The sequence below is a fragment of the Cyberlindnera jadinii genome (genome assembly GCF_001661405.1).
Source record: "Cyberlindnera jadinii NRRL Y-1542 unplaced genomic scaffold CYBJAscaffold_2, whole genome shotgun sequence".
In the NCBI taxonomy this organism is placed as follows: domain Eukaryota; kingdom Fungi; phylum Ascomycota; class Saccharomycetes; order Phaffomycetales; family Wickerhamomycetaceae; genus Williopsis; species Williopsis jadinii.
In genome coordinates this window covers 1,250,584-1,261,274 of record NW_017963653.1, presented here as the reverse complement: position 1 = coordinate 1,261,274, position 10,691 = coordinate 1,250,584, and the positions used below count along the sequence as shown (strand labels likewise).

General features: G+C 44.2%; 6 protein-coding genes and 1 non-coding gene across 7 annotated transcripts in view; 4 read left to right on the top strand and 3 right to left on the bottom strand.

The window, feature by feature from the left end:
• The window catches only part of GRH1 (Grh1p), a gene marked incomplete at its 3' end in the record, with an annotated part of 2,054 nt that extends 1,917 nt beyond the window's left edge, over positions 1-137 (top strand). Inside the window, exon 3 of the mRNA XM_020214455.1 lies at positions 127-137. Coding sequence (XP_020072709.1) covers positions 127-137 — 11 coding nt within the window. The remainder of the gene's footprint in view (positions 1-126) is intronic.
• CYBJADRAFT_t34 lies at positions 15-86 on the bottom strand. Its single transcript has one exon. It is a non-coding gene; the product is annotated as a tRNA-Asp (tRNA).
• Positions 138-3,357: 3,220 nt separating the features above from the next.
• HIS4 (trifunctional histidinol dehydrogenase/phosphoribosyl-AMP cyclohydrolase/phosphoribosyl-ATP diphosphatase) lies at positions 3,358-5,883 on the top strand (the record flags this gene model as incomplete). Its single annotated transcript, XM_020212529.1, has 1 exon — positions 3,358-5,883. The coding sequence occupies one exon, from the start codon at positions 3,358-3,360 to the stop codon at positions 5,881-5,883; it is 2,526 nt and encodes an 841-aa protein (XP_020072708.1).
• A 579-nt stretch (positions 5,884-6,462) lies between these two features.
• Positions 6,463-7,894, bottom strand: LSB5 (Lsb5p; the record flags this gene model as incomplete). Its single annotated transcript, XM_020217317.1, has 1 exon — positions 6,463-7,894. The coding sequence occupies one exon, from the start codon at positions 7,892-7,894 to the stop codon at positions 6,776-6,778; it is 1,119 nt and encodes a 372-aa protein (XP_020072707.1). The 3' UTR covers positions 6,463-6,775.
• A 257-nt stretch (positions 7,895-8,151) lies between these two features.
• On the top strand, positions 8,152-8,611 carry CYBJADRAFT_166372 (glutaredoxin; the record flags this gene model as incomplete). The annotated part of the gene is made up of 1 exon (XM_020214459.1): positions 8,152-8,611. The coding sequence occupies exon 1, from the start codon at positions 8,303-8,305 to the stop codon at positions 8,609-8,611; it is 309 nt and encodes a 102-aa protein (XP_020072706.1). The 5' UTR covers positions 8,152-8,302.
• On the bottom strand, positions 8,577-9,086 carry MXR2 (peptide-methionine (R)-S-oxide reductase). The gene has a single exon (XM_020214458.1). It carries the CDS (start codon positions 9,022-9,024, stop codon positions 8,632-8,634), a length of 393 nt encoding a protein of 130 aa, XP_020072705.1. The 5' UTR covers positions 9,025-9,086; the 3' UTR covers positions 8,577-8,631.
• Positions 9,087-9,182: 96 nt separating this feature from the next.
• STE50 (Ste50p) lies at positions 9,183-10,656 on the top strand (the record flags this gene model as incomplete). The annotated part of the gene is made up of 3 exons (XM_020217071.1): positions 9,183-9,234; positions 9,293-9,522; positions 9,774-10,656. Coding segments are annotated over exons 1-3 (1,140 nt in total), but the record flags the coding sequence as incomplete, so codon positions are not given.
• Positions 10,657-10,691: the final 35 nt, after the last annotated feature.

Here is a 10,691-nt window from a genome sequence, read left to right as displayed (position 1 = left end):
GCTGGAAAAAAATACTCCGCGACGGGGAATTGAACCCCGGTCTACCACGCGACAAGCGGTAATTCTAGCCACTAAACTATCACGGATGTTTCTTGTTTGTCGTTATATGCTCTTATTTACACTCAGAATTGTTATAATTGCATACATAATTGGTAGCTTTCCATTTCCTGTTTCATGGTTAATCATTTCAATTTCTCTATAATAAGCTTAGATCATGTTAACTTAAGCACCTTTGAAGCTGTCTCCATGCTCAATTTCCACCTTTTCAGCTCCCATTGTGCATAAATTCTCTCCAGTCTGAAGAAAGCGTTTCAACTGGAAATGCACACCGACACGCTAAACGCGTGGTAACCCCGACAACATTCCAGGCAGAGCAGAGGAATTTTGAAAAATACACAAAAACGAAAACAAAACAAAAACACCAACAAACAATAACAAAAACATCAACATTCGCGTTCATTTTGCACATTGCAAAGAGCTTTCCGCTGCTAAAAGGAATCATTTACTGTTCTTCTGAAGCGCATCAATTGGTTTAACCGCTTTGAGAATTTAAACACGGCCTGTTATCTTCCCCTGGATTTTGAAGAATGAGACGGTACTCTGAGGCACCAAGTACGCCTACGCCACTGTTTAGACATTCCGAGCTTTCTGTTGGGGCTACAGTAACGTTACCTTCCACAGGTAAGACGATTCTACGCTACGTTGGTCCAGTCAAGGGCAAGAATGGTATCTTTGCGGGGCTAGAACTCGTGGAAAAGCCACAGATGGGTAAGAATAGCGGTGACTTCCAAGGTGACCAGTACTTCACCACAAAGATACCGTGCTCTGGGTTGTTTATGCCGCTTGACAAGTTGAGAAACTCGTTGCCACAGAGTGGCAAGGAGAATAGACGGCTGAGTGCGATTCCTTCCCCGTTCATCTCTGAGGATTTGAAGAGATCGCACTCAAAGGGAAACCCAAGGTTGTCTGTTCTCAATGGAACTCCTTCAATGAGGCGTTCCACTCTCACTTCTCCTGTGAATGGCAGAGCACATAATTCCACGCCCCCTCTGACCATTAAGACTTCAAACCGCTCAAGTGTGAAGAAAATGTCACCAATATCAGTGATGTCGCCATCATTACAACAGAAAACAGATAGTGAAATACAGAGAATAACTCAATCGAAGATTATCATTGAGACTGAACGTGACAATTTACTCAAGGAAACGCTTGAACTTAGACATAGACTACAAGAAACTCAGAACTCTTTGGATAAGAACAACGAGTTGCTTGAAGAGCTACAAAAGAGTTACCATGAGACAACTAAAATCGTTGAAGAAGCGCATGAGCGTGCAAGAGTTTCCGAGGATAAACTCGTAAATCAAAGAAGGGTATATGAGACACAGAGAAGAGAACTCCTGGAGGTTATTGATCAAGTTGAGGCCCAGGTGAATGACAATGAAAGACTCTATGTGAGTGAAATGAAGAAATTGCAGGATGAACTTTCACAGAAACAGGAGATCATAGATGATTTACAGCTCAAGTTGAAAGATTTACAAACACTCTATGAGAAACAGAAGAATTCTTCTCAAATCTGCGGTGATGAACAGTTAAATAAACTTCGATCAGAAGTTGAGAATTTGAAATTGACAAACTTGACGCAAGTGAAGGCCATTGAGCATTTAAGAAGAGATGTCTCTGAAAAAGAGGAGAAGCTAGACCTACTGAACAAAAACAATTTAGCTTTGAAAGAGAACTACATCAATGATAAGGGAAGCTTAGATTCCAAATTGGAAGAATATGTCAAGCTACATGAGTCGTTGAAAGAGACAATTGATGAAAGGGATAAACAACTCGACGAGTTACGTGCTGAGCTTTCAAATTCGTCTGTCAATAAAACTATAGAAGATGACCACAAGAGGGAAGTCTCAACTTTAACCAAGAAAATCAAAGATTTGGAAAAACAATTAACGATTATCACTGTCAACGATAAGGTTCAAGAGCTTGAATTCAAATTGGAGAACAAGGATAACGTTATTGCAGATCTAAGGTCTCTGGTAGAGGAACTTCAGAACGCACCAAGTGATGACGCTGAGGGAAATAGTGATGACGAACTAGAAAGGTTGAAAACTGAATTGAACGAGAAGGACATTAAAATAGATAACCTATCATCACAGTTGAATAAGTTGGAAGAAGACCAAATGGCCAATGAGAAATTACAACTTGAAGTACAAGAAGCAGACAAGTCTAAGGCTCTTGAAGAAAGGATCTTAGAACTTGAGAAACAATTGTCTGAATCTAAGAAGACTCTTGAGGAGAAAGAATTGTTGGTCAAATCAACACAAGTGGAGCACTCTCAGTTAGATAGCGCAAAAGAGGAAATTGAAGTGTTGAAGGAGAAGCTATGTATGAATCTCATTGAAAAGGAACGAGTAGTAGCGTTAGAAGCTACAACCCAACGGCTTGAGGGTGACCTTGTCTCAAAGGATGAACAAATCAGACAATTGGAGAGTCAACTGACTCAACTGAGCTCACCAGTGACTACTAAATCTAGTGAAAATATTGCTTTGGAGGAAAAGATACTCGAAGTTGAGCTGTTAAAGGAGGAATTAGCAGAGCTTAAATCCACCGACCATTCTGTCGAAGTCGAGAAGCTTCGTAAGGAGTTGGAGACTTGGAAACAGATGAATAAGCAAACCACAAACAAAGAACTTTCAGAGCAGATCCAGCTCCTCCAAAAGGAACTCTTACACCGTCCAACTACGGAGGAAGTTCAAGAGTTGAAATCCGAATTAGAGCTACTTGGTCAACTACGTCTGTCTGATCGTAAGACCAAGGATAAGGAGATTTACCAGTTGAAAACCCAGCTGAAACAGAGTAACCCGTCTACACCTGTTCCCGAATCGCCCCTGCTCAGAAACATTAACCAAAGAAGTGGGTCATCTTCAAGTGAAGATTCATCCCACAACACAAACATTGGTGAAAAGAGACCAAGTATTATCTCCCAAGTTATAGATGGAGCTCTACAAGTCTACGTTCCCGAGAAAAAGGACCCAGCAAACGGACGCAAGCAATGGTGTGGTTTGTGTGAAAGGCACGGACACGATAGCATTGATTGTCCCTTTGAGAATGATGTGTTTTGAAGTGGTTAAAAGTACATACAGGCATCTCTGCATATGTCCTCCGTGATTACGTAAGCATTTTTCTTAATTAGTCGATTTCCCTGATCGGGTAATTACGGGTGAAAATGAGTCAGACAACCCGGGGTTGAGAACTTTTTTTTTTCACTTAAAATGTTTATGACCTTCAACATTTTCTCTTCGTGCTTGATAAAGCTTTCGAAACTGTCCATTGTTTGTTATTGAAATAGAAAGAGAGATGCCATTTCCAGTGCTTCCATCTTTCAGATCCAGTGCTCCTGAAGAGCAAATCAAGGCCCTTTCCGTTGTTGGAAGTGCCTTGTTCGAAGTGTCCAGTGTTGATGACTACAAGAAGATCTCTGTTCAGACTGGTGTTACCTTGGTCCAATTGACCTCCTTTGACGTTCAAACTGTCATTGATCTGCTTAACAGTGGTGTTGCTGAGATCTTTGCCACTGAGGAGCAGTACAAGGAATTGGTTGATGCTGGCGTTCCTTCTTCAAGAATCGCTGTTCAGTTGTCCAAGATTGAGAACAGCTCCGAGTATCCAGCTGGTTCGTATGTCCTCTCCTCGTCATTGCCATTAGGTGATTTGAAATCCTTTGGTGATAACGGTTCTAAGACCGTGTATGTTAGCGTTGAAGGTGATGTCTCCCCTGTTGTTGTGAACTCACTCGTCTCTGCGCAGCTCATCCCAATCATCGAATCTGATAAGCTTACTGTTTCTAAAGAGAGTGGTAAAGTCAATGTTGCTGATTTGTTTATCAGTTCATTGACGACTGACAGAGCTGATGGGTTGTACACAACTCTGGTGACTGATGTTTATAACCACTCTTTAGGTCTAGTGTACTCTTCAAAGGAATCCATTGCAGAGGCCATTAGAGTTAAAGCTGGTGTTTATCAGTCTAGACGTCACGGTCTATGGTACAAAGGTGCCACTTCTGGTGCTACACAAGAGTTGGTGTCCTTGGATAAGGACTGTGATGGTGACTGTATCAAATTTGTCGTCAAGCAAGCTGGCACTGGATTCTGCCACTTGGAAACTGATTCTTGTTTCGGTAACGTTGGTGGCCTGACAAGATTGGAGAAGACCTTGCAACACAGATTAGCCAATGCACCAGAAGGCTCCTACACGAAGAGACTCTTTACTGATGAAGCATTGCTCGTTGCAAAGATCAAGGAGGAAGCCGAGGAGTTGACCGAGGCTACTACAAAGGATGAGATCGCTTGGGAGTGTGCTGATCTCTTCTACTTTGCCTTGACAAGATGTGTCAAGAACGGTGTTTCCATCGCCGATATTGAGAAGAACTTGGACTTGAAGGGCTTGAAGATCACAAGAAGAAAAGGTGATGCTAAGCCAAAGTTCATCAAGGAGGCCACTCCTCAAGCTAAGGAGGCACCAAAGGTTGAAGAAGCTCCAAAGGATGAGAAGATCCTTATGGGTGTCCTTGATACCGCAACTGCCTCTCCGGATGAAGTTGCCAAGGTCCTTGAAAGACCTGTCCAATCAACAAGCGATATCATGAAACTTGTTAACCCAATTATCGACGCTGTGCGTTCTAGAGGTGATGCTGCACTTATCGAGCTCACTGCTAAATTTGACGGTGTCACTGTGGAATCGCCGTTGCTCAAGGCACCATTTGATCCAAAGTTGTATGCCATTAGCGATGAACTGAAAGACGCTATCGATTTATCTATTGATAACGTTGAGAAGTTCCACGCTGCTCAGATGGATAAGGAAACCATGAACGTGGAAACCAAGCCAGGTGTTGTTTGTTCTCGTTTTGCTAGACCAATTGACTCTGTTGGTTTGTATGTTCCAGGTGGTACAGCAGTGTTGCCATCCACCGCCATCATGCTTGGTGTTCCAGCACAGGTTGCTGGTTGTAAGAACATCATTCTTGCTACACCACCAAGAAGAGATGGCTCCTTATCTCCTGAAGTTGTCTACGTTGCACACAAGATTGGTGCCCAAGGTATCGTCCTTGCTGGTGGTGCTCAAGCTGTCGCAGCTATGGCATATGGTACTGAATCCGTGCCAAAGGTTGATAAGATTCTTGGTCCAGGTAACCAATTCGTTACTGCTGCTAAGATGTACGTTCAGAACGATACCAGTGCCCTCTGTTCTATTGATATGCCAGCTGGTCCATCTGAAGTGTTGGTTATTGCGGATAACGATGCTGATCCAGACTTTGTTGCTTCTGATCTCCTCTCACAAGCCGAACATGGTGTCGATTCCCAAGTCATTCTCATTGGTGTTGACTTGACACCGGAATCGCTCAAGGCCATCGAAGACTCCTTGCACCGTCAAGCTTTGGAGCTCCCAAGGGTGGAGATTGTTCGCAAGTGCATCAAGCACTCCACCACTTTGCTCGTCAAGACCTATGAAGAGGCACTCAGACTCTCCAACCAATATGCTCCAGAGCACTTGATCCTTCAAATCAAGGATGCAGCCTCCTATGTCCCACTCGTTGATCACGCTGGTTCTGTATTTGTTGGTGCTTACTCACCAGAGTCATGTGGTGACTACTCATCAGGTACCAACCACACGTTGCCAACCTACGGTTACGCTAGACAGTACTCTGGTGTGAACACCTCTACGTTCCAGAAGCACTTGACTGCTCAATACGTCTCTGAAGAAGGTCTCAAGTATATTGGCCATGCTGTTATGAGCTTGGCCAAATGTGAAGGCCTCGACGCTCACAGAAACGCTGTGAAGGTGAGAATGTCCAAGCTAGGTCTCTTGTCCAAAGATTTTGTTTAAAACAATATATATATATATAGACATAACATTATACACTAATTACCAATGTTATACAGGAAGAACCATTGGCTTGTAGTATCACGTGCTTTGAGGGTGTCTGTGTGCTGTATTGATGTTTTATGTCAGCGTGAGGTTTCCACCGTTGTTGCAAGTTGATGATATGCTCAATCTAATTGCATTTTGATAATTAAAATGGTTTAAATGATTATAGATTTGTTGAATATGGTCTAGTACGTTATTGATTGCAATGTTGGATTGATAATTTAGTGGTTTCTGCTGATTATTGTATATTATTTATCAATCTTCTTAGCTGTTGAATGTTCTAATATAAATCAGACTCATACTTTTTCCAAATAATGGAAGATTATATTTCAATTATTTATATTTATAACGTAATATCTAGTTCAAAATGGGCTGAATGGTTCTACCATCATATCTAATGGGTAATACCACATCTTCAACCACTCATATATACCGGAAACTAATCAAATGTCAAGGTTTCAACGAAAAGAATGGATTTGACTTATACTAATAAGCTCTTTTTAGAACTAGAGGGCCCCTCAGGAGATTAGTGAATGTATATTCTCTTTATAATGTATAAATTCCCTAGAGATAGTGTCATTCATCATGGATATCTTTCAAGGCTCCAGCTACTCTCGAATTACAGATGTGATTCCACCAATTTTGGTGTCCTCAATACTCAATCAACAGTGAATAACGTTGTATTAAAGCTGACGAATAGTTGGCTTGGTGATATAACTGCGATGGATATGAAAACCAACACTGTTAATCAATTGCAGAAATTGGAGAGGTTTGCAACAAACATTTCACTGGAATTAATGAATTAATGAATTAATGTAGAGAATAGGAGAAAATGAGCACTGGAGACGATTCATCTCCACCCAGCAGTTTCATCAACACGGTTAATATCACTGAATGGGTCATTACCGGCAGAGATCTTACTTCTGGCATGTTGCTCAATCATTCTTGAGGCTAACGATTCAGAAACGCTGATAGTCTCACTACGGACGTCGTCGTCGTCATCATCATCGTCGTCATCGTCACTGACAGATTCATAATCATCAGTAGAGTCCTGACCCGGAACAGATGCATATTCACTGTACTTTTGCAGAGCAGCAACCAATTCTTCATTAGAATGGATCAACGACCCCAAGAACTCCTCAGATTCAACCAGTTGCAGGTATCTCAAGATTCGTCTTCTAACAATACGAGTCTTGTCGAACAACTGGCAACATCTCGGATCATCTGAGCTCAATTGACCACGAGATCTGTTAATAGATTGCAGTGCATTGTTGAGATCCGTTGAACACTTGGAGGCCTCAGCGATCAAAGCCTTGATCTTTGGGCCTTCCTTTGTTAAATTGATCTTTGGAATCCTGTACTTGTCGTTAGGACTGGTGGTTCTGGTTACTTGCTGTCTCTGATGCTGCTGCTGCTGCTGATGGTGACGGTTAGACGAAGAGGATGAAGATGCAGTGGAGCGTTCATCATTGTAACTATCGTTATCATCACTCAGCGCCTCATCATCCATGAAATCGTCTCTTCTTTTCTTTCTAACCCTTCTGGCCTTTGGCAGCTGGCTCTTCAGGTTAACGACACCAGCATACTCCCTCTTACCTTGGAACTCCTCGTTCCACACAATGGCATACCCAATAATCCCCTTTCTCAACTGCATGTTCACCGTGGGGTCATTGGCCATGAAGCGCAGCAGCTCCAGCAGTTTCCGATCGTTGTATAGCTCAGCCAGCTTCGGGCCTCCGTTGACCACAACCAAGTTCAACAGCTCCAGAGAACGACCTTGTTCCATGCTGTTACCGTACTTCAACTTCTTTCTCATCGCCCTGGCTGCCTCTGTTGGCCCAGAGTACTGAAGAGTGATAAGGCCCAACAGCTCTGGAATTTCAATCTCTGGGTCCAATTCTTCATCTCTGATGATGGAATTGATCCTCTCGGTGATTGCAGTATGTGGATGGTCAGTGAAAACACCCATTTTCCTCCTTTGTAACCCTTTTTCTGTTGATTTGTTGATGGTTTTAAGACGTTTTAGGGGGGATGCAGCTTGTGTAACCATTTACATCAACGTTGCTCTGGCAATTGCACACCTGGACACCACATCCACACAAAAACCCGGACACCATGTACATCCGGACACCGCTTAGTAAGCATGGCCTCTTTTGCCACTTCCTCAGCCTCCCGCCGCGGCCTCCACCCACTGAGCCACAGCAATTTCCCCCTTGGAGAGCTTGTTTCCCATCTTGAACAGAAGGCCCGGCTCATAGACATCAGCAACGATATAGCATTAGCAACCTTTTGTATGGAGTTGATCTATATCCTTTTAGCTGTTTTCATATTGTTCAAACTAATCCAAAGAGTCAAAGCCCAGTTCTCTCCTCCAAAGATGGTGTCCAAGGAGATAATTAATACCGTTCAGCAGGCCATAAAGAGCCATGAAGTGTTTGTTGCTTCAAAGTCGTACTGTCCCTACTGCCAGGCCTCCTTGAAGACGTTTGATCAGCTCGGAGTGAAGCCATACGTGCTGCAATTGAACCAGATGGACGAAGGGTCCGAGATTCAGTCGTACCTGAGGGAGCTGACGGGTCAGTCTACAGTGCCAAACATCTTCATCGGTGGTAAGCACATTGGAGGCAATTCTGACTTACAAGAGTTGAAATTGAGCGGAGAGTTGAAGAAATTGTTGAAGTTATAGAGTGCTATCAATAGAACGTATCATTCCAACGGCTTGAACTGTAGAACAATCCCATTAACACAGTGTCTTTCGTCCTTGTCACCTCCGAAGCCCTCGCCCTTGAAGACGTGCCCCAGATGTCCGTCACACCGTGAGCATCTCATCTCGGTTCTTTGCATCCCATGAGAGTTATCCTCGAGCAGGCGTATGGAGCCTGGAATCTCCTCGTAGAACGATGGCCATCCGCAGCCAGAGTTGAACTTCTGATCTGCTTTGTAGAGAGGATTATCGCATCCTACGCAGTGATACACACCATTGGACCCGTCTTGGAGTCTTGATAGGCCGGAAGGTTCCGTAGCTGATTGTCTCAGCACTGCAAATTGTAAGGGGCTCAGCTGAGCTCTCCATTGGCTCTCCGTCTTCTTCACAGACATTGCTAGTGCTCTAGACAGCTTAAACATATACGTCCAGTGTCCCCAACAGTGCAACAGAGAGAGGGAGGAACATCTACGTGCGAAACCAGAAGAAAATTTCAACCTCTTTACCTCATTGCTCCATGATTTAATGCCCAGTACTCTCGGCTACTGAACTGTCAGCAAACCAGGACTACACCAGCGATGGACAAAGAGTACAGCGACTTCCCAGTGAGTGACTTCATCAGCGAATGTGTGGTGGATCATCATGACTAACTGAGCTTGGTAGACGACCATGTCGTGCACGCAATGCTTTGATGCATTAGCTGGATGCTACTCCGTTGGAGGACAGCTGAAACATTACTACCGTTATGGACATATGAACGACTGTGTAAAGGAGTTCAACAAGTTCAGATTCTGTATAATGAATTCAGATCCCGTGAAAGTACAGAACTGGTACAGGGAAGAGCTACAGGAGAAGAGGTTGAGAGGAAGCTCGGAGGACGTGTGGGAGTTGAAGTGAAGGTGTGTGTTTATATGTGGAGAGGGCTTAGTGTGTGTACATAGGAACCGGCCTTGATGATTACGCTTATGTTAATCGGTAGTCAGTGGTCAGTAGTCAGTGGTCGGTGGCCGGTGGTCAGTGGTCAGTGGTCAGTGGTCAGTGGTCAGTGGTCAGTAGCCAGTGGTCAACAATTCCGACGTCCCTTCCGAGAGAATTATAAATTCCGAACACGAAGGTTGAGTACTAAACATTCCATCAACCATAGAGCAGCCTCCAAGAACCTCGAGAAATCAGCACAGCTTGGAAGGTCGAGGATGTCATTCTTACAATGGGGGCCAGTGGAAATTGAACAATGGCTCACACAGCTACAGTTCAGTCACCAGGTTATAACCGTGTTCACAAAGCACAACATCACTGGCGAAACGCTGCCATTCGTCAAAGACGAGCATTTGAAGGAGATGGCACTTTCAATTGACGAGAGGATAAAGATCAAGTTGGAGATAAACAGGCTGCTGATAGACAACGGCATGTCTTTGAACGATGGACTGAGCACACAGCAGTTACTGGACCAAGTTGAAAGGGCTCTCCAACGTAGCCTCGATGGTGTTGTTAGGGAATTGCGAGACGAGATGAATAAGGCCAAGGATGACGAATCCATGACTAATGGTAAGTTTGTTAAACCTCTGCCGACACCTGACAAGCTGTCGTCGCCGCCTTTCAACCTAGGATCACCAACCAGCCAATCCAAAAGAGGTTCCACCATTCAAACGTCAACATTGACCTCAACATCGGCAGCCACAATGACACCAGCGTCGGCGTCGGCACTGTCAATGAGCCATGGCCATTCGCCTGTGGATTCAAACACTCTACGTGGTGTTGATAAGAGGAGGTCTGTGCGCTCACCAACGCTCGCCTCGAATCCCTCAATGTCCTCGCTAAGCTCTCATAACGGACACTCGACTGCGAAGCAACCACAGCAGCCGGTTTCAGAGCCTCTCAAACAGCTCAGAGCCTCAACAGACGACCCGTGCTCAAAGGTGCTACAGGCAGCCATGAAACGCCACCATCTGAACGACGACTGGAGAAACTACGCCCTTGTCATATGCTATGGCGATAAGGAGAGAATGCTCAAGCTGGACGAGAAACCCGTCCAGATATTCAAAGAGCTCAAAGAGAAGGGCGA

Coding starts and splice junctions, on each gene's coding strand:
- MXR2 (XM_020214458.1), bottom strand. CDS start 9,024: ATGTCTGTGAAGAAGACGGAGAGCCAATGGAGAGCTCAGCTGAGCCCC.